The sequence below is a fragment of the Bidens hawaiensis genome, unplaced genomic scaffold, assembly GCF_021521415.1.
Source record: "Bidens hawaiensis isolate Kalapana, Puna unplaced genomic scaffold, B.hawaiensis_p1.1 tig00020226_1, whole genome shotgun sequence".
Classification (NCBI taxonomy): domain Eukaryota; kingdom Viridiplantae; phylum Streptophyta; class Magnoliopsida; order Asterales; family Asteraceae; genus Bidens; species Bidens hawaiensis.
Window position 1 is genome coordinate 152,179 of NW_027493076.1, and position 23,926 is coordinate 176,104.

Here is a 23,926-nt window from a genome sequence, read left to right on the forward strand (position 1 = left end):
TATTATTATTATTACTGCTTCCCCCCCCCCCCCCCCTCCCCCAATTCTTTCATTTCCCGCCTCCCGTCAATCAAACCCTTACTCTTCTTCTTTCCACTCACCGGCACCTTATTGTTACCTTACAATTCGTTGCTGTACTGATTTACAGGTAAATTCGCATATTCCGAAAGCTAATTCGAATATTCGATTTCAGATTTATATGTTTGTAAATGTGATTTCATCAAATAGCAGTGATTGAGCTTTTAGTATGCTTAGGTTTTCTGTTCTGGAAGCCGATTTGCAGTATATTCATTTCGATTTAGATGCCGTGCTTTTATATACACGTATTATTATTATTAGGTTTAGGTATTTAGAGGACGTTATCGTATGAACTAGTGCAGAGTTCGTCAATATGAAGTGATTTTGTGATCGTTAATTGATAATTTGTAATCATGCAAAACTATTTGATAATTTATTGAAGAACTGCTAATGAATATTGATTTAGATGCCGTGCTTATGAACCTAAGCTCCTGACGGAGTAGTGATTGAGTTGAGTATGCTTAGGTTTTTTTTATTTCGGAAGTCGATTTGCAGTATAGTGAATTCGATTCAGACGCTGTGTTTATAAACACGCATTCTATTCTATTATTATTATTATTATAATTTATAGGTTTAGGTATTTAGAGGATGTTTACGTATGAACAAGTGCAGATTTCGTCTATATGAAGTGTTATTTTGATCATTATTTGATAATTTGTGATCTGCATAGAACTGTTGTATGAATTACTACTGTAGGCAGAATTGAATTTGAACCTTGTTGATTTAACCTAATTTCCCACAGTTAAAAATGAAGCTATGATGTAGTACTAATTTACAGATAAATATCGCAAATTCCGAAGCTAATTAAGCTTGTTCGGTTTTTGATTTTATGTTTTCTAATTGATTCATGACGGAGTAGTGATTGAGCTTTATGTATGCTTAGGCTTCCTGTTTCAGAAGTCGATTTGCAGCGTAATGATTTCGATTTAAATGCCGTGCTTATGAACACGTATTATATTATTATTTTGCGGTGCTTGAATTTGAACCTAATTTTCTGCAGTAGCTATGACAGCCATGGATGTTGAAACCGGTGCGATTCAACGGAAACAATCTCTATATCAATCCTTGGTACCTTTTACTTTCTTAGATTATTATTAATTTATAAAATTCTAGGTTAAAAAAATAAATATTCACTTAAGCACTTTATTCATCTATTAACAGGATGAAATATTTGAGATTCAAAAAGAGATGTACAAGGGTCAACAATACAGCCAGATTTACTACATAAGATTACATTTGATCAGAACTCTCATTTACTCTCTTCTTCCTAATTGGAAACCTCATTTGCCAGGTACATTGTCGTCTTTACTTACTGTGAGCCCTGTTAAAAATTAGGGTTTATTGTTCTTATGATTTTTTGCTTTTGTTATGATGTAGTTTGTACGGTTTTGGGGCTTGAAGAAGGCAAAGAGTGCATTATTGTTGGTACACTTTATAAGCATATGAAACTGAAACCTACAATTCTTAGTGAATATTCACAAGAGGTATAAATTATATAATCAGCACAATCACACAGCTTATCTTTTGTTACTTATTAATCATCATATTTGTAAGCTTATAATTCTTGTTACATTTTATACAGAGATCTGCAACTCCACTTGTAAGTCCTGATAATTTTGTGCACACTGATGATACTTTGGTTCTTGAAGATGAAAGTGGAAGAGTAAACCTGAAAGGCAATGTGTTATCACCTTCTGTGTATGTAACAGGTATCAAGATAAATGCTAAGTTTTACTAGTTAAGAAGCACATGATTTGTGTTGATCTTCAAACTGTTAAAACTATAGTATTATACTCTAAAAGTGTCTTTACTGTTGATATGTGTTTTATGTTGGTGTTCAAAGGCAATGTTGTTGCTTTACATGGAAAGGAAACTGGTGGAGGTGATTTTTTTGTTGAAGATATTCTTGAAGCTGGTTTGCCACCACAGTTGGATCTACCAAATAAATTAGGTATTATTCGAACAAATAATCAATTTTTAAGATTTTTCATTAATCACTTCTGCAAACTTTTTAGCAAAAAAGCTAAAATGCATATATCTTTTGTATAAAGTCTGATTCTTGTTTAATTAACAGGAGAAGACAAATATGTTGTTTTAGTATCTGGATTGAATGTTGGCAGCAGCTCTTTTAACCCTCTTCAACTCCAGCTTCTTGTTGATCACATTACTGGTCATCTAGGAGATAAAAAGGTCCAATATTTTTCATGTGCTCCCCATCTACATGTGTTTCAAGTAATAATACCCAGGGCAGTAAACCAGCCGAGCCAGGATGGGCTCGGGCTTAACTTGTTTATCTTAGCTATGCAGTTAATTGCGGCGCTATAGCGGTGCTATAGCGGATAGCGGCCCCATGGTATAATAGTGGTCAAAATAGCGGAACCGCTATTTGCGGCGCTTTTTACCGCTATTTGACGATATTTAACAACCGATATATCGGTTTACTCATTGAGTTTATCGGCCCAATATTATTGACCCAAGTTTGTTAGATTTTTGGGCCCAAATCGTTTACCTTATTAACCCATAGCCCAATTCCATCTTATTTTAACCTAAATCAGTATATTATTGAACGTTAAAGACCGATACATCAGATCTTGTTTGTTTAAAGACCGATACGTTAAAGACCGGTTATTGTATTAAGACTAAAGTATTACTATTAGATAACTTTTGGTGTTTTATATATATATGTATATGTATATGTATATATATATATATATACACCGCTATCCCACCGCAATAACCGATATCTCAGTTATCGGTCATTGACCGATATCCGCTATTTTTCGGCATTAACTGCATAGTATCTTAGTGAGCTGAAACGTTGAGCTCAGCCTTGGCTCGTAAATTGCTAGACCCAGCTCGTTTATTTGAAAAATAGTTATATATTTTTTTTCGCATATTGATTTAATAAAATGAAAAAAATAATCTTTTTAACATAAACATAACGCATAACTATTGACTACAGAATTTATAGTTCATAACATTATAATTTGGGTTATACTTTTGGGTTAGAGTTTATATATATTAAATTTGGGCTTCAGATTAAATGAGCCGGCTAAACGAACCTAACGAACTAGCCACTGAGCCGTGCTTACCTCAGCTCATTTATAAATCGAGGCGGCTTGGCTCAGCTAGTTTACAAACAAGCCGATTTTGAGCGATCTTTTTTCAAGCTTTTTTTTTGAGATAGTCACGAGCTGTGAGCTTTTTGAACAGCCCTAATAATATTTTTATTTTTTTCGATATTTAAACAGGAACAACACTCTGCAGCACAAATAGTTCAAGTAACTGTTGCTGGTAATTCTGTTCAAATTCAACACGGGCTTCTTAATGGGCAGGTAATTAAGCTAATTGATGCGATCAGCTTCACAATTTGTCACTCAAAAGTCAAAATTCATAACATGAATATTATATATCGATTGCAGAATTTGGCCTCAAAGGACCAATCTAAATTATATGGACCAGTTAAAGAGCTGGATATCTTTTTGACTCAGGTACCTTAACAAATTATGTAAAACCATAAATACAACTATTATAATAATCTTTTGTTTTATGCAGATTGCTGCAGGTATTCCTGTAGATATCATGCCGGGATACAACGACCCTGCAAACTTTGCTCTGCCACAACAGGTTGTCAATTCATTATAATTAAACATTAGAAACAACACATATTTGATAACTTTCTTGCAAAAATTAATTTCTCTACATGTTTTTTTTTGCAGCCTTTGAATAAGTGCCTATTTCCTGGATCATCAGCTTATAACACGTTTAGGTCATGCCCTAATCCTCATCTATTTGATGTGGATAATGTGAGGTAAGATATGAGATTCATGATACAAACTGTGTATGTGTTAGAGATGGTTATTATGATTCGTTTACTTATGAATGGGTTAACCGGGTTGTGTTTGTCTGTATGATCTATAATGGTTAAGCCAAAAAGAAACGGGTTATAATTCACCTGAACTGGCTTGTAAACGGACAGAATGAACATGAACGGAGCATGTTTGTTTAACTCTAACTGAACAAACGATCAAACACGAACAATTAATTGAACGAGGTTTACTTGTTTGTGTTGTTCGTTAAGGAAATTAAAATTTTCGTGTTCGTTTATGTTTGTTCGTGTACAGTATTAACGAATGCTTCATGAATGTAACTGAGCTTAACCAATTAAAAGTAAATGTGAACAAGAATGTCTTGGGTCTAAAAAGTTGTTAAAACTAGACTAAATTGTAATGAGCCTAAAAAATCAAATGAATATATTAACGAATGTAAACTAATGAACATAAATGAACGTGGACGAATACGCATATACAAATTTGAATGAACAAACATAAATGAACAAACGAGACATGTGTTCATGTTTGTTTGTTTAAACTAAATGAACAAAGTTATTTGTTCACGTTCAATCATTTATTAAACAGAACGAACTTCCTGCTTAACGGTTTACTGAATGTTCGGTTTAATTACAGGCCTAAATCACTTTATTATAAAAGTTAAAATTATTAGTGTACTAGGTGTTTCAGGTCAACCCGACCTGTTTTGGCTCATAATACAACCTTCACATTTTTCCATATATATTTTTATTATTTATTTATAAATCTAAATCACAATTTCAATGAGTTTTAGATTTCTTGGAACATCTGGTCAAAACATTGATGATCTTAACAAGTATTCAGAAGCAAAAGATTCATTAGAATTTATGGAAAGAACATTAAGATGGAGACACCTAGCCCCAACCGCACCAAACACACTTGGTAACGTATTATATAATTTTTATAAAATTATTTTAAAAAGGTTCTTTTATAAAACTAAAATCTTGGTGTACAGGATGTTATCCCTTCACTGATAGAGATCCTTTCTTCATTGAGAGCTGTCCACATGTTTACTTTGTTGGTAATCAGGATAAATTCGGGACTCAAATAATAAAAGGTTTTTGTTCATTAAATTCATTTCTTTTAAAAACATTTATTAATGAATAATGCTTAAGTTTGTGTAATATTGGTAAAACTTTTATGCAGGAAGGTGGTGAGACTTATTTCTATCCCGAAGTTTAGTGAGACAGGTGTTGCGGTTATGGTAAGACTCGTTTATATAACGTAGTATATATTATTTTTTTATGTTTATCATAATTATACACAAATAGTTCCTTTGGTTATAAAAGGGTATTTTGGTCATTTTACTTCAAAGTTAACAGAAGTTAAAAAATAAAAAAAAATTAATAACGTAATACAAGCTCGTTTAGTAAATGAATCTAGTCAAGCTTGGTATATGAAGCTTGGGCTCAGGGTTGGGTTTGTTTTATTAATGAGCTTCAGATTAGGCTCAAGCCTGTTTAAACCTCAGCTCGATTCGAGCTTTTTCAACTCTTGTCAAGTATGATTACAAGGATCTAATATCTATGATTTTGGCATGTAGGTGAACTTGAGAAACCTTGAGTGCCACACTCTCAATTTTGGGGTTCAAATCAGCTCATAAACACGTGCGGGTAAAAAAATTTTAGAGCTTTAATGATGTACTATATAGGTTAGCGGTTGGTTTACTGATGCATGTGATCGGTTAGAAGTTTAGTTGGTTTACGTGTTTTATAACTGTGTTTGCCGTATAATCACTTGTATGACTGTTTGATTTATTATGGATTTTTGGTTCTCTCCTTGATGTGAAAAACTGCTCAACTGGTTGTATTTGTGACGTGTTGAACCTGACTACTGTTCGGAATCTGTTTAGGCTGAACCTAAACATGTGTATATCGTGTTGGGCGGAACATAAACCTTTAAGCTTTGATTCGTCACCTACATTTACCACTAGGCAGAGTGACGAGGTATGCATCCATTTTGTGTATTTAACAAGGATAAGTCTATGATCTAATAGTCTGCCAAGTTTAGCAAAAAGTTCAAAGTAAGCAATATGATAATATCAACACAATAAAATATACTCATAAATCATTGTAATACAATATTCAACTCACACAAAATCACTAAGCTCTTCAACTCCGTTTTCACCCCTCATTAGTCTTCTATTTTTTTTAAGTTTGCAAATAGTAAGCAATAAAGAGCTCGATCCAAGCGGAGATTGTCCTAGATCAAGCCGAGTCTGAGCCTTAAATTAAACATGTTCAGGCTTGTCGAGTCTTAACTGAGCTTAGGCTTGTTTTAAGGTTGTCTCATTATATATAAAAATAATAAATAAACTAATAAACAACTAATAAACGAGTCGAGCCCGAGCCAACCCAAGCTTGAAAAACAACTCACTCACCGAGTTAGAGCCTTAGAAAAAGAGCGAGAAACGACCCAAGTTCGAGCTCTCGTAAATCAAAACTAGCCGAGTTTGAATCTAGTCGAGCTCGGGCCTAGGTCGGCTTGACTCGTTTGCACCCCTCAATTTTCTTTTTGGAACGACTACTTTCTTGTGCGTTAGCCCATCACACTCCTCAAATTCGGAAAACTCTGTTGCCCCACTCTAGACAGACCATGTTGTTTTAATTAACCGGGCCCACACTAACTTCAGAGTTTGGATTGGGCATTCTCCCGGGAAACCTAGCCGCCAGCTGTCACTTGACAGTCTTTGTGCCATCATAAGAGCATAACTCTCTGACATACGTAACACACAATGGGACTTAAATCCGGGTGGGCTCAGGATTCTTACCGATAACCTCACAATGGCTAACACAAATTAGACGTGCACAAAAAAACCGGTTCCGGAACCTAACTGGTGGAACCGAACCGGAACCGGTTCCAGTTCCAACCCGGTTGGAACAATACCCGGTTTGGGTATTTTTGTACCCGAAAATCGTACCCGATTCTCTTATTTGTATGTCAGTACCAGTTCCAACCCGGTTCTTAATTGGAACCGGTTCGGTTCGTACCCGGAAAAACCGGTTCCGACGGGTTTTTTTTGAAGGGTCAAACAAAAGTCAAACTAGCCGTTGGAACCGGTTCCAACGGTAATATAGCCGTTGGAACCGGTTTTTTAGACACCAATTAGCCGTTGGAACCGGTTCCAACGGTAATATAGCCGTTGGAACCGGTTTTTGAGACAAAAGATCCGTTGGAACCGGTTCCAACGGTAATATAGCCGTTGGGACCGGTTTTTGATGCCCAAACATATATATAACTTGTTTCCATTACTTGTTTCACCACCAAACTCAAAAACAAACTAAAATACTACTCCTTTAGCAAACCTGTTCCTTTACCCGACCATCCAACTAAATATTATTATGGCACCCATCAAAAAAACTAACAACAAGGCTAAGAAGAGTGTTTTTGTTGCCCCCGTTCCTGTTACGGAGGACCCAAGGGTTGTTACGGTAGTCAACCATAACCGCAACCAAGACATATGGAAGAATTGAGATTTGATTGTGGATGACGAAGGTTATCAAAAGGCTCGTTGCAAACTATGTGGTTCAATATTAAAGTACGATTCCAACTCTACTTTGAGAAAGCACATCGAGAAGCCATATTGCAAGGCGTTGAAAGGGATTGGCGCGACCGATCAAATTGACTTGGGTAAAGATGGTACACTATTTCGTTACAACACGACTCAAGTTCAAGATAGAATGGCAAAGTTCGTTATTCAACGACGTTTGCCGTTTAACCACTTTGATGACCCGGAGTTGACGTCGTTGATTCGCGAAACTCTACAACCGAGATACACACATGTAAGTCGTACTACCTTAAGACGTCATTGTATCAGGTTGTGGGAGTGTGCTAAAAAAGAGTTAATCGAGTCTTTTCATTCTTTAGAAGCCATGGTTAGTTTAACTACCGATGTTTGGTCGGCACCACACGGGTTGCCCGAATCATACATATGTGTCACCGCTCATTGGGTTGATCCGGTGACATGGCAATTGATGAAACGCACCATCGCTTTTGAAAACTTCCCGTTCCCACATACCGCCGAAAAATTGTTTGAATTACTTGATGAAGTTATAACGACTTACAACTTGAGAAATAAAATATTTTCGATTTCGTTTGACAACACTTCAAACAATACTAAGGCGGCTGAAAAATTTATCATTAAATATTCACCACCTTGTTTCGGGGATTTTTTTCATGTCCGATGTGTTGCACATATCATCAACTTGGTTGTTCAAATAGGTCTTGACAATGAACACATTTGTGATGATTTAAAATACTTTAGACTTATGTTACAAGATGTCTTCAAAAGTGGTAAAAGAAGACATCTTGAATATAAGAACTATTGCAAGTCGGTTGAAAGAAAGTATTTGGGGCCGAATTGGGACGTTCCAACCCGTTGGAACTCAACTTGTCATATGTTAAAGTGTGCTTTTGCCCAACGCCAAACTTTACAAGCTTTTCATAACAATCTTGTTGAAGAACGCGAGGCCGATATGTTTCCGGAAAGTGTTTGGGTCCAAGTCGGTTATTTGTTGGAGTATCTTGATGTGTTCAAAAAGTCAACAACAAAATTATCGGGAGTCTATTACCCTACTAGTTGTTGGGTTTTGCAAGAATTGTACTATATGTCTTGTGTTTTTAAAAGCTTTGCGGAGAAGAACAAACTCTTCGAAAATATTGTTGCGGTGATGAAAGAAAAGTTCATAAAATATTTTGAAATCATACCGCCGGTCTTTACTTGTGCCGCCGCATTAAACCCCTATTGGAATGTTAATGGGGTTGAAACAACGATTGAGGAAATATTCGACAACTTAGGTATGCACGAGATTGACCCGAAGTTGTCGACGGAAGCGAAGGACAAGTTCAACAAAAACCTTCAAGACCTTTATGACCATTATTTTCAAATGTATGGTCCAAGCACGAGATCGTCTTTTGTGAAAAAAACAACAACTGGTAGGCCGTGCAATGACCCACTTATAAACTTGATGAATGGGATTCGTGAATCGGCATCTAAGAGGCAAAGAGGAAACACACCAAGTAGCGAACTTGGTCGATATAGTGGAGCAAACTATGTTGAGGGCGCAACGGTCGACGAAATTCGCAATATTGATTTGTTGGCTTGGTGGAAAGGTAAACAAAACGAATTTCCCATTCTATCCGCCATGGCTCGTGATTTGCTTGCCGTACAAGCCTCAACGGTTGCTTCCGAATCGGTTTTTTCTCTTAGTGGGAGGGTGTTATCTATGCGAAGAACAAAACTAACTCCCGAGTCTCTAGAGGCTTGCATTTGCCTAAAGGACCATTTGGATGCGGTGGATCGTGTACAACACAAGGCGAACTTTGAAGACGAAATACCAATAGAGCGTCATATTCATGATGAGGAGGCAGAGGACGGGGTTTCTTCCGATAACGAAGACGAGGGTGAAGACGAGAATGAAGACGAAGAAGAGTTGTAATTATTTGTTTTGGTAAAATTATTTGTAACTTGTTCAACTAATATTTAGTTTTGATTTGTTTTATTATAATTACTTTTGTTACTCATGATTAATTTTTGTTACTTTTTTAATAACGACGAACATTTTATTTATTTAAAAACTAACTATTACAAACATTATTAAAACATAAACGATACTAAACATAACAACTAAAACATAAAAAACAAAGTCCGTCGTTTTAATCCGGGAATACTTATTTTTGGGTTGTAGAGCCGGACGACTCTCCCACTTCCGTTTTTTTAGCTTCCAATCTTCTTTTCTCTCGACAATACTTATTCGTATGTTTTCGTAATGTCGAGTTGGACCCTGCTTTAAGAAACTTCGAGCAATATTTGCAACGTGCCAACTCATGTGAGTCGGTCATGAGACACAAATCGTAATGAACCCAAACATCGGGGCATCTTGTTGTTTCGATCACCATAACAACGTCATCATTGGTTGCCATTTGTTGTCGGTTTAAGGTTAATTGTGGTTTGGAGTGTGTTTTATAGTTTTGGAAGTGGTTTAACAAGTAAACAAACAAACCTTGCTATTTATAGTAAGAAAATAACCTATTTATAGTTAAAAAACCGGTTCCAACGGTCAAAAACGGCTATATAGCCGTTGGAACCGGTTCCTAACGGCTCTAATTTTTAAATTTCAAAAAAAATCGGTGGAACCGGTTTTTACGTAAAAACCGGTTCCGGTTCATACCCTACCCGGTTCTTAAAAGTTCGCATATCTGGGCATCGGTTCGGGTCGGGAACCGAACCGGTTCTTGATTGGAACCGGTGCCATTTTACAACCCGGTGTAAAAAAACCGGTTTGGAACCGGTTCGGGTTTTCCATTTGAACCCGATTTGTGCACCTCTAACACAAATCCTTTATTGATAATATCCACCCAAAATTTCACAAATGAGAATCAAACTTGGGTTTCCACGTAAGAACCCAAACATCTTACTATTAGTCTACAAGTTATTATTATCTTTTTTTTGTTTTTGTTTTAATTTCATTTGTATTTATCTATTTCAAATATTAATTAAAATATTTTAATTAATAATAATAATAATACAGTCACCTCACCAGGCTCCTAACGGCTCTATTTCCTTATTCTACCCACCCACCATTACCATTACAATTACCACCACCACCAACGGTCCATTCCGATTAATATTAAGTCTCATAATCACTTTCTCCCTCATTATCATCTCTAACTCAATAACCATTTTCTTTTCTTCTTCAACAACCATTAACAACAAAGCAATGACAACACACACCACCACCATTGCTTCACCTACAACAACCACTGTCCAACACATCACCAAAGCCTCCTCAGACCAACTCCTCAGCAAATTCGCAGAACTAGACTCTCCAACTACTCACCGTTCAAAAACCTCACTCCGTTTGTTCAAACGACAGAAGCGAACTACCGCGAGAGTTCCGAGTTCGTATTAACGGAACGGAAGTCACTCCTTCCCTCTGTGAGAAGATCTTCCGGTGCTATCACGATTGCTAGACGGTCGGGAGAAGTCATTTTAATGCGAGAAGTTTTAAAAAGAGGTCCATTTTTGGTACCATCGAAAAGGTACGTTACTGAAACCGAAAAAACCGAACCGAATATATTTTTTATTTTGAATAGAATTTAGCTCAAATGTATATAATATAGAAAAGATGCAATACAATAATTGCTTAACGTACAAAAATACAAGAATCCTTATATTTCATATAATCGATCCATGAAATCACATCACAAGATCTCAAAATCGTCAATATACATCCAATTAATCATTGGTTCACCGAAATTAACAGTTTTGGATCGTTAATCGATCAGTTTTTTACTTTTCTTCACCAAAACCGTCGTTGAGCGTTTTAGTATTTTTGCATTTGAGCGTCTCGCGTACCTATCATACCTTAAGGCATTATTGTAATTGAAGTATATTTGTTATGAATTTGAGGATTGGAGTTTAATCTAAGGTTTAATTGAGTACATTACTGTAACGGAAGCAAACTTGTTATGAATTCAAATAAACCCTAAATTGAAGTAAACTTGTTTAATTTAGGGTGTAATATTATAGTAAGTGTAAACGAGCCGAGCCTGAGCTCGTGGAGGCTTGTGCTCGACTTGTTTTAACTTAATACAACTTGAGTTTTTGAGATTGGCTTGTTAAAAGCTGTGTCTCTAAAGCTCGAGCTCAGACTTGTGAGTAGATTTTCGAGCTTTAATTATGTAATTATTTTATTTATATATAAATGTAATATATATTACTTGATTCTTTTTATCATAAGTTTATACATAATAGTAGTTATGTATAAATATATTTAAAAAGGTTTTATAATTAAAAAAACTCGTTTAGGCTCGCGAAACGGCTCAAGCACGTTTAAGCTCCGCTTGATTCGAATTTTAACAAGCCGATCTTGAGTAGCTCTTTACACCCCTAACCGTAATTGAATCAAACTTCATCCGATTTCGATATTGCTATTGCGTTTGAGCTTAATTTAGCGTTTAATGGAGAAGGTATGTAGTGTGTACCATAATTGAATCAAATTTTATCTAAATTTGAAAATTGCTGTTGTGTTAAGTTGATTTTGGGTTTAATTGAGTTGAATATTATTGTTTATGCTCTAATTTTGCTTTTTAATTTTAGACATGGCAAAGAACTCTTGATGGAGCATCAAAGGTGTTCATGGAGAAGCAATATTATAATCGGCATAAACGCTTGCTAAGTGACGCGATCTAAGCCAACATTTTGCTGATAATGTTGCTAGTTGTAATGAGATTATTAGGGGTTCCTTACTAAAGTTTAATGAAATATGGAATTTCGTTTTCATCTCAAATAAACGAAATTACCTGATTTATAAAACTATGAGACGGAACCCCTGATTTGTTTGATTTTTTCCTTGTGAGATATGGACACACGTATGTTTTTATATTCTTTTATTTAATTACTTGGAATAAATGATTTATCAATAGTATCTTGTACGTATGCAATGGAGTAAAATTGTTATGTGTATAGATTTCTTTTTATGTTTCAAACCTTTATGGACAAGATATGTTATGTAGGGATCCGTTGACCATTAAAAATGTCAATATTGATGAAAAAGAGTTGAGATGAAGAGATCGAAAGACAGAAGGTTGATCTTTATTATAGTAGTTATAACTAGTGTTGCAAAAATCCCGACTAGGTGTCGATTAATCCTGATTAATCCTAGTCCCAACTTCACTGATTAATTTTGGGCTAATCCGCCAATTAATTGGCCAATGGTCAAATCCGCCCGAAATACGCGGTTTCCGACAAGATTCCGGCCAAATCAACTTTTTTCAGCGAGATTCCAGCCAAAATCAAGGGTTTTCTGTGAGATTCTAGCCAATTTTCGGCCAAAATGTTTTTGTGTACGTATAAAATTGAAAATTACATATAAAAATGTGTGAGTGTATATAAAACTGAAAAATTATACATTAAAGTCTGATCCGATTAATCCCGATTATTCTCGATTAACTCTGATTAATCGCTAGTCCCCACCCCACCGGGCGACTAGCGACTATTACAACACTGTTTATAACTTCAAAAAGATAGTTTAATAATTAACTAACAAAATAACTAAAGAGAAGAGATGAGAGATGGAAGTCTATGGACAATTTGACATAAAGAAGAACAGAGATCACACATCTAGAATTGACGTATTTATTGTATTGGTACAAACTTTTTTTTAGTAAGAACTCGTCAGTAGAAACTCAAATTTGAACTTAAACAGTAGTAACTTTCTGTTGATAGCAACTTTAACTCAGTATTGACTAACTGGCTCCCCCACCATATAAATTATAAGCTCATAATATTGAGCTCCTTTAGTAACTTAAATCCAGGTCGACACATGAAAAATAGATACGAAACTGTGTTCACGTATAGATAAAACTATTATAAAGGCGTGACATAATGATGATATGGAAACATAGGCGTTAAAGACTGTGAGACACCAGACATGAACGCTAACGTTGGTATACCTAGAAAATAAGTACTCTAGTGATATTCTATTATAAAGATAGATGTTGTCTAGCATGTTACATGGAATGTTAACTACAAACTTATGCTAGTAAGGGTAGTGTTAAATGTATCAATTATCACTATTAAAGAATTGAATGGTCTAAGTGTATATTTTAAAAGGTATATTAGTTTTTATTAATCTCAACTATCGTATTTTGGTCGATGTCGGTTCAATTAACGAATTGGCTGATGAGGGTCCCGACTTTTAACGTATTTGTTCACAACGGTCCGTGACTAACAAAATTATAAAGCCGTTAGTTGCAGGTCGCCGGAAAAACGTTTTTGAAAAACTCAAATTTTTTTCCAGAAAACCCAACATTTTTGTCCCAAACATCTTTGTAACTTTGTATCGGACCTTTAGGAACCTTTTTCTAGTAAAAACTTCAATTATTGTAGTTGCCGGAACCCTAGAAAAATCAACGGAAACGGTTGATGGTTCTCAATTGGTGGTGGTTGGTTGGTGGTGAGTCAACTGGTGGTGGTGGCGGTGTTTTCTGGGAAAAAAATGTTACTTTTCCAACAAAAAACATTTTGCCGGCGACCTGCAACTAACGGTGTTAGGATTCCATTAGTCGTGGACCGTTGAGACCGTCAGCAGCTAATTTGTTAGTTGGGACCGACAGTGCCAAAAGGAGATGGTAGGGACCTATAAATACCAATATACAATTTTAAAATGTTCATGGACTAGATCGGTATAAATTTATATTCAAGTGACATTAATGTAAATTATCTAGGACTCAGATGACAGATAGGGTTTGGTCAATTAATACAAGTCAGCTCACGGATGACTTGAGTTTTGCTGCTCCAAAAGTTTTGGATAGAGACATCCATCTACCTCTATTAAACCAATCCCCTTGACTTTCCTCATTTTTGCATGTGAAGCCCTTTATGTAGTTTATATGTGTCAAAATGTCAAGTGCCATTCCTGTAAGGGCGTTTCCGTAATTTAAAATACGCAACGTTATAATCGTGTTAACATGTATTTTTTTACTTGTATCTTTAATAAAAAGTTCATGATAACCGGTAAAATTAAGATATTTGATAAGGAAAGAGAGGGATAGAAAACAAAAAACAACATATTTACAATAATTAAAAATCAATAGATCTTACGCACAAATCAGTAATCACATGCATTCAGTTTAGCGATAGTTATAGTTAAACATGTTTGGGTGAAATTAGTTTTAGAATTATTTAAAAGTTTTACTTTCATAAGCAAATACATAATTATTTTTTAATGAAGATCTTATGATAAGATTAAATTAAGAGGTAACTAATCGTCCTCTAGAAAAGTTTGTTGAAGGGAAATGAGATGCATATTATTTGAAAACAACACCTTGTATATTTCAATAATGAAAAATAAAATTTTATTCTTAGAATATGTTTTTCACTATTGATTTAAAAAAAAAATTATTATCATGATTGTTAAAAAATAAAATTAATTATTATCAATCATTATTTATATTCTATAAATATTGTTTTCATTGTTCAAAAGTTTGAAATAGTCCTTTACACATCTAACCGCTCTCTTAAAAATCCGATGTGCTAGTAGGAATCTGATAAAGCTAAAGCAGTTTAATGTTTTGTTTTGGAACAAATTACATATATTGATATTTTTTAAAATTTAAAACTTTTATAACCTTATATACAACCGATCTGATCAATGACCAATAAAGAATCGAAAACAGTCTTTAAACCCTACAAAATAAGTATAATTTTAAAATGTGAACTCTTGTATACATGAGGGGCCTTGGTGTATATAAACAATCCTTTTAAACCTTCTTGTGTTATTATTATTATTATGTTCCTCACTTTCATCCATCATTTTCTTTCTCCCTCTATGCCACCGTGACGCCACCGACAACCACCGTAGCATTTATAAACCATCTATTCCGGTCAACACAATATCCTGCAATATTTTAAGCAATTGGTTGAAGCAGAACTGACTGCTTTGCACTATCTTCCTATGTAAGTTCTCCATGTTTTATCAACTTTGACTACTTTTTTTTCCGGTCAAATTCCGGCCATTTGATGACGTACTCCGGTGGTTGATACTCTGGCACCGATGACGTCATATTTAGTTTTAGAAAACATTTAATTTATTATTACATAAAATGTAAATTGTATTTATATGAAAAAAAAACTTATAAAAAGCCAAAAAGGTAAAGGATATTAAATTAGAGTATATGTTATAAGAATCATGTACTTCCGGTCTAGGCCGAGTACTCACAACACCTCAGTCGACTCGACGGAGTTCATATGAGTTTGGGTTCAAATTGTGACTATTAAAGAAAATTTCACAAAGTAGAAATCAAATTTTACTTTCATTTCATATTCTAATACTTTGAAAATGTTTAAAAACTTTTATGTTTATTGTTTAATGAACCTTTTCATTTCTATAACCTCTTATTTCAAGTAAATTAAAAAATAATCACAAAATGACAAAATAGTAACTAGAAAATTCATATATATTTCTTTTAGCTCACTTATTTTTAATTTTTTTAACACATTTTATAAAATCATAACATTGTATCTAATGAAAGTTGAGTGACTTTAAAGAGAAAAAAAAATATATGACTCTCTAACGAAAGTATAAAACATATGTGAAACTGAATTACTATTGTTTGAAACCAGTGTCAGTTACTCCTAATTCCCGGTGCGACCAACTAGTCCGGTCTTCAAAACAATGGTCAGTTGGTCATGATTAAGTAATCAACTCTATAAGTTAAAAATAGTTTATGATTATAACTTTTACTCAGATTGGTGAGTTAAGAGGGAAATGAAGGATGTTTTCTTGGGTGGGGAAGTTAGCATCAGCAGCATTATGGCTACCTTTAAGTCTATATGCCCGTATGAACAAGGATGACGTGTCGGATCATGATGACAATGATCCACTCATATGGTCCAAGGATCTTGAAAAACACGCCTTCGGAGAGTTCTCGTTTGCGGTTGTGCAAGCTAATGAGGTCATAGAAGATCATAGCCAGGTGGAAACAGGTCAAGATGCCACATTTGTTGGTGTCTATGATGGTCATGGTGGTCCTGAAGCCTCACGTTATATTTGTGATCATTTGTTCACTCATCTTATTCGTGAGTCATCTTTTTCGCTTTTGTACTTTCGCATTCCACTTTTGTTCACGGTCTGGTTCGGCCATTTTTGACGAAAATTTTGATTCGAAACGAATAATTATTGTTTTGGCAAATGACAAATGGCCATTTTTCATGGTTATATATTTCGATAGTAGAAAAAAAATTAATATATTTTTACAAAAGTGTAATTTTGTATTAAATTTTAGAGTAAATTACACCTTTTGTCATTTAGGTATACAACAAATTTCAGTTTTCGTCCTTCAACTAAGAAACTAAAACTAAATTACACCTTTTGTCCTTGATGTTTAAACTTGTTTACACGTTCCGTCTTTCTAACCAACTAACTGGCGCTAATTTTTTCTGTTAAGTTTGTTCTTTATACACTACTTAGTGGAAATGACAGAGCGTGTAAACAAATTTAAATAAAGGACAAATTTTGTTACTTTCTTAGTTTAAGTACGAAACTTGAAATTTGCTATTTCCTTAAGGAAAATAAATGTAATTTATTTTAAAGTTTAAACTAAAAAAAATAATATTTATCTAAAAACATATAATAAAATTCCTTTGACTTAACAATTAACACCGTTATTTTAAATCAAACTTAGTCATTTTATAATTGTCAAATTAAAATGAAATTGAAAAAGGAATCTAGGTACATGTTCAATGGTTTTTAATTATTTTAGTCAATGTTTACTTAGCATATAATGAAATTTCACTAATTACTTATGTTATCCTAATTTTATATTAGAGTAAAGTGCCATTTTAGTCCTTATGGTTTGGCAAATAATGTGAATTTAGTCGAAAGAGTTTATTTTTTGCATATGGACCCTCCACGTTTCCCAGTTCTTGCCAATTACATCCAAATTACTAACACCTTTAAATTTAATCGTTAAGTCAGGGGTAAACATGTCTTTTCACCCTTTCTTTATTATAATACTTATTTTAGTGAACTGCGGTTTTCGTCCCTCTAGTTTGTCCAAATCTGCAATTTTAGTCCATTAGTTTCAAATTTGAAATTATTATTATATCAACATGCTACATGTATTTGTTTATATCATCTTATTTTCAATGCTTATCAATAAAACAGGTATTATTCAAGAACAAGGATTAATATCCTTACAAGCCCTAAAAACCGCGGTATCCGCCACAGAAGACGGATTCCTAACGTTGGTTCGTAGAAGTTGCGGCATAAAACCACTAATGGCGGCTGTCGGTTCGTGTTGTCTAGCTGGATTAATATATGATAACACATTATATGTTGCTAATATGGGTGACTCTAGAGCGGTTATCGGGAAATTAAATAAACATAAATCGAATAAAATTGTGGCCGAACAAATAACCGAAGATCATAACGCGTGTATGGATGAAATTCGACAAGAGCTTGTGCATGATCACCCTGATGATCCACATATTGTTGTTATGAAACAAGGCGTGTGGCGGATTAAAGGCATTATTCAGGTTTTGTGTTTTGACACGTTAAATGTTTGTTACATTTGTTAGAAGTGGTGTCATGGCAGTTTTGAGTAATTTAATTTAAATGACGAAAATGCCCTTCGGTTTTCTGAAAGACACGAATGTATTTGTCTTTTTAATTATTTCAAGGGTATTTTCGTCATTTAACATGTTTATGAAACTAGATACATATTTGGGTTGACCCCGACTCATTTAACTCACCAAGCTTGAGCTCGGCTCGTTTCGACTTCGATTTTAAAAGCTCGAGCTAGGCTAGTGAGTAGTTTTTCAAGATCGAGTTTGGCTAGTGCTCAACTCATTTATTATTAAATTTATATATATTTTTAAATACTTTTATAAATATTTTAATCATGATTTCTAAAACATGATGTTTATAATTTATTTATTATATCAGAAAAATTATACATAATAATATTTATTATATAAATATAAATTTTATATATTATATAATATTATACAAAATAGGCTCACAAGTCAGCTCGATATCATTAAATGAAGCTCAAGCTTAGGCTTGGTGATTGAATAAGCTTACTTTTAGGCGCGAGCTTGGGCTCGTTTATCAAACAAGCTTATTTAATGATCTAGCTCATATAGGCTTGACTTAATTTAAGCTTTTAGTGAGCTACTCTTGAGTAGCTCCCGAGCGACGTGTAATTGGTTCAACTGGACCCGCCCGTTTAGACATGTACTAAAAGATTACCCGTTTGACTCGCATCCATTGCCACCTCTACAAATTGTCCCATGTTATGTGTTTAGTTGTTTTCATGATTTTGGCTTTTTTGGTTTTAGGTTTCAAGAAGCATTGGAGATGCATACTTGAAGAAACCCGAATTTGCTCTTGATCCATCATACCCACGGTTCCACCTTCGTGAACCCATCCGACGGCCTGTTTTGAGAAACGGGCCGTCTTTGTACACTAGAGAATTGAAACCTGATGACAAGTTTATTGTGTTTGCATCAGATGGATTATGGGAACACATAACAAATCAACAAGTTGTTGAAATCGTTCACTATAGTCCCCGATCGGTAAGTTATTATTTCTTTTCCACATTTTTATCGTTCAAATATTTATCCAACTTTTTGTTAAATAATTAGCAAGTTAGATACGATGACAAAAATTATGTTACTACAGTATGAGTCGGTTTGGGTCAGTTTTGGGCTCTAAATAAACCGGAACCAATATTTTCGCTTATGGGATTTTGAAAACCTATCGTTTTGGGTTAATTGCTTATTGAAAATTGGGCCTAAAATGAGCTTGGGCCTCCTGAAAACTGGGCCTAAAAAGAATTTTGGGCTTGAAGTTTTTAGTTTGATCACTTATTATTATTGCACACTAGGGTCTATATTTTTTTGCTTACCATTCAAACAAAAGTGATCGTTTCGCGTTCATTTTGATCGCCATGTTCGGTTTGGTGATGGTGACATGTATAATCGAAACCGAACTGTAAGAACTCGTTTTCTAGAAGACAAATGTACCAAACCGTCTGTTTTCGTTTGGATTGGTTACGTGGTTAATTCGGTTTTACTTTAGTTAAGAATTTAAATATGCATACAAAAGTTATATTATTTCACTAATAATCTAGCCTTTTGGGTTCTCTGATTTAGTTGCTTTATGCCCGACTTTCGCCCGTTTGACCCTTTCTTTAACATAAAATCCAAATCGACCCATTTAAACGACACTCATATTTTTTCTTTGCGTAGGGTATTGCGAGAAGGCTTGTTAACTCAGCAATAAATGAAGCCGCTCGAAAAGCGAAAAGGAGGTATGACGAGGTGAAAAGGATGGGAAAAGGTTCTAGGCGTGCGGTGCACGATGATATCACAGTAGCCGTTGTTTTTATCGACCAGTGCATAAATACAGACATCGATGAAGTTTCGATGCGCGGTTTCACCAACTCGACAACGAAATCGGTTTTTAGCACCTTGAAAGGATTAAAAAGGGGTGCATGAATGAATTGTCATGTTTTGAATGATATAAGAACACCAAAGAGAGTTTTTGTGGTGAATCTTAATTGTTTTTAGGATTCTAACAAAGGAAATGTCTTGATCTTGAATTAAACAATTTGTTAACTACACATTTGAATGGTTGTATGTTTGAATAAAAGAAAATCTGAATTTTTTTTTATAATTAAAATTTAGGGATTTTTAAATTTCATATCTAAACTTTTAAAATATATAAATTTTCAATGTTGCTCTTAAAGTATAATTTGCAAAGTTTATATATAACTAAGTAACTAACTAAACATGTTAAAATGCCTGGTTTTATTTAATGAACCAAACAAACAAAACCAAAAGCATACTTATTACATCAATCGCTCATTTCATTCTTACGATCAAAGGCCCAAAGGCCCTAAAACATGAGTTTAAAATTAGTAAAACTTAATGCCGATAAGTTACTTTTAACGTAGGTCCAATGAAGAAAAAAATTAAAAGGTAGGACATCCAGCAGGAATATTTTCAGTTTGGATTATTTATCTGAATTATTTAAATAAATTCAATTTGTGTGTTATTAATATTCCTTTTTATTCATTTCTAAAGTCCATTACAAAAGTGATTCTCATGGTTGGTTAATAAATGATATAGATTTATCAAATCTAAACTTTTGACAAACGTAACATGTAAAGGTAATAAGGCATCATCTAATGGCCAACATCTTGTCATCTTCGAACAAGTATCACAAACAAGTGTGTTTGCTTGAATCGTCACAAGATAACCATTAGGTTCCAAATGTGTGGTGTATGTAACACAAACTCATTTGTGGCTTATCATGGCTCATGAGTTAGTAATCATGAACAAGTCTTGCAGATCGAATGATCATCACGTGTCCACGTGGTCATAGACGAAGATTATAAGGGGTCAAGGTCAACCGACCCCATTCTCTTTTGTGTTTTCATGTAGAATGTATAACACTGGAATTTCGAACAACTCAAATCTTTTTTTACGACTGACTCATTTTTGTTTTTTTATTAAAAGTTGTGACCCCATTGCCCATTGATAGATAAATAAATTATTGTTTAGTATATAAGCTCAAACTTATTACCAATATGGAGAGTAGCAATGGACAAACTGAGAACAACAAACAAAACATAAGAAACAAGTCGAGTGATTGAAGAAAGAAACCATCCGGTTGAAGCGAAATTACGATGCAATCGTGAAATTGCATACCTCAAATCCGTCCAATATGTATCTAGTTTAGTTTTTTTCTAGCTGTTTTCATGTGAAGTATGATGTTGAAAATGCAATAAGTTGTCCTCAAAGCATGAAAATCAGTGAAACACAGCTATAAAATGCGATTTTTTATAGTTAGATGCGTGACTACTCTCTTTAAAGTTATATTGCATGTCTGCTCCATCCCCTCCAAAGATTATCAATGTGGCAATTAAAAACCATAGCTAATATTTTAGAAAAGGAGCAAACGTATAATATGGTTTTACCACAGGGAGCATCCATGTAATATATATATATATATTTTTATATTTCAAATAACACGTTGATTATTTTTATGTGTATTTTCAGTAGTGTACTTTTATATGTGATCTGACTCGAGCCTACCTGGAAATTTTGACATCAAGTTGTTAGAAATCTGATCATCGAAAAATATTGAACCCATAAAACTAATTATGGTATCTAAACATATGTGATTCATAGAATGGTGACCATGGTTCAAACAAAAACCAATAAACAGGTGTGTTAATTGTTCGAGTGATAACAAAGTCACTTTCTTTGTTTTCTATATTGGCAATCACAATCGTGGTTTTTGTTTGAATTGAATATGTGTAGATCGAATATTCGAAGGATTTCCATAGTTTGAACTTGTGTCAACAAACTGTTGGATATAACAATATAGCTAATTAAGTTGATTCTACAGGATCGTGTAGCGAGCAATGTAAACTAATTGACACGTTTAAATGGTCTAAACGTTGGAACGAAACATATTTGGAAGTATGAGATTAGAATACTATTTGTTAGTATTTTAATTATAACTAATTATTCAGTATCGTAAACTATACCGAGTGTTGGTTATGTATCGATATTGTGATGAACCAGACCAATATCGACCGAACAACAACGTTACCAATGCTAGTATTATCGAAACCCTCATCAGTGTTTGCTTTTATGGTTTTTGATTGATGTAAAACAAATGTCGAATTCATTTGGGGGTATATCATGACTTTATTTCATGGGTTACGTGAGACAAGTTTTATGTGATTAAGCCATCGTAGATAACCTTTTTTGTGTTTTAATACACATAACTTTTTACCGAACCGATAGCCCAATCAATATTGTGAATACTGGTTACGATATGAGTCGGTTTCGGTATCTTTTTTCACTACTAGTATCGAAATAGTATCGTACAACAGCATAACACTGTGATTTGAAACTATATTTAGTAACTTTTATTCGATTAGGTCTATTGTGATGTTAGTTAATAACAAGATTAGATGTTGGTTAAGACCAAAATAGTTAATTAAGATTTGAAACACATCCGATAGTTTTAGAGAGTTGCAAATAAGTTATATATGTTGCAAGGTTTTATATAATTATAATGTTTATATTATAAGCTTTAAAGTAAATAAAGTTGTGATAATAAAAATTAAAAGCAAACTTAGAATATTAATTATAATAATCTAACACGATAAGAACTTAAGAAACACAGGTAAAACCGGATAAAATGCAATAACAATAAAAAAGTTAAATTAGAATTTATGTTAGGTACTTATGATGTTGATGGTAGTGATTAAGAACTTGTCTTGTCCAACTTAAGTTTAAGACTTTTTAAATCCTCTAATCTAATCTAATTTGAAATAGAACTAAACTATAGGTTATTATGTTAGTTTGAAACGACTTTGGTTTTAAAATCACCGTTTCAAGATAAGTTTTACATCAGTCGACTCGTATTTTCTTTTCCGATCAAAAGCCCTAAAACATCGACTTGAAATTCGGAAAAAACCTAACGACGTTAAGTGTTTTTATTGGAGGTCCATTGAGAGAAAAAATAGTCGAAAAGTTGGAGCGTTGCCAGAAAATTTTAAAGATAAAGTTATTACTGACCAATACACAAAAAGTAAGATTATTAATTTCTAATTAGCATTTTTAGTATTTTTTTTAACATCTTGTAGTCATACATTTTCAAGCAATATTCAATTTCACGACTTTTATTGTTACCTTTTTTCTTATTACCTTATTCAAAAATTCATATCTTATCATGCAATATGTTTCATTGGGATTGTAGTATTGTACCATCTAAAAAGATGCATAAATTTCAACGACACAAGTAACAATATTTCCATAATTGTTGAGGTTTGGGTTATCCGAGTTTGACATTTTAAAACTGAATTCGAATAGTTAAGAGCTTATTCGGTTCAAATAAAAACCTGACTCGAATATCCGAAACCTAATTCAACGACAATATTGTACACATATAAATGTAGTATTATACACATCTAAAAAGATGCATAAATTTCAACGACACAAGTAACAATATTTGCATAATTGGGGTTTGGGTTAGCCGAGTTTGACATTTTAGAAACTGAATTCGAATAGTCAAGAGTTTATTCGGTTCAAATAAAAACCCGACTCGAATATCCGAAACCTAATTTGAATGCTTTATTCAAATTAATAAACATTTCTAGAACATATTTCATACGTAACTTACTATAAAAAGATATATTGTTGGATACAAAGAATATGTGACATGTATCATGTATCATGTATCATGTATCACATGGCTTTGCCTTCTAAAGGATAGAAAATGGATAAAAACAAAAATAAAATATATACACGCGATAAACCTGCCGCGTAGGACATTACTTGTCACATGCTTAATCATGTACAAACATTAAAACACCAAACACACTTAAAATTGGTTTTTATCTTTATTTCTTTATTTTTATTATGATCACACGCTTACTAATGTACAAAC

The 23,926-nt window shown here is 33.8% G+C and overlaps 2 protein-coding genes across 4 annotated transcripts; both read left to right on the plus strand.

Annotated features, from left to right (window-relative positions):
* Positions 1 to 37: 37 nt before the first annotated feature.
* Positions 38 to 5,840, plus strand: LOC143560122 (DNA polymerase delta small subunit-like). Of its 3 annotated transcripts, XM_077048497.1 has the most exons (15): positions 38 to 148; positions 1,079 to 1,146; positions 1,240 to 1,369; positions 1,456 to 1,562; positions 1,661 to 1,787; positions 1,922 to 2,029; positions 2,153 to 2,268; positions 3,330 to 3,413; positions 3,501 to 3,569; positions 3,634 to 3,705; positions 3,798 to 3,889; positions 4,702 to 4,829; positions 4,903 to 5,014; positions 5,094 to 5,151; positions 5,491 to 5,840. In XM_077048497.1, exons 2-15 carry the CDS (start codon positions 1,084 to 1,086, stop codon positions 5,548 to 5,550), a joined length of 1,326 nt encoding a protein of 441 aa, XP_076904612.1. In that variant the 5' UTR covers positions 38 to 148; positions 1,079 to 1,083; the 3' UTR covers positions 5,551 to 5,840. The 3 variants fall into 3 exon arrangements, 1 of the variants encoding a protein (XP_076904612.1); XR_013140057.1 differs by having other exon boundaries at positions 3,330 to 3,569; positions 4,903 to 5,151; XR_013140058.1 differs by having other exon boundaries at positions 40 to 148; positions 1,091 to 1,146; positions 3,330 to 3,569; positions 4,903 to 5,151.
* A 9,206-nt stretch (positions 5,841 to 15,046) lies between these two features.
* On the plus strand, positions 15,047 to 20,106 carry LOC143560145 (putative protein phosphatase 2C 68). The gene is made up of 5 exons (XM_077048517.1): positions 15,047 to 15,408; positions 16,200 to 16,530; positions 17,618 to 17,988; positions 18,793 to 19,029; positions 19,705 to 20,106. Exons 2-5 carry the CDS (start codon positions 16,227 to 16,229, stop codon positions 19,951 to 19,953), a joined length of 1,161 nt encoding a protein of 386 aa, XP_076904632.1. The 5' UTR covers positions 15,047 to 15,408; positions 16,200 to 16,226; the 3' UTR covers positions 19,954 to 20,106.
* The last annotated feature ends 3,820 nt before the right edge of the window (positions 20,107 to 23,926 follow it).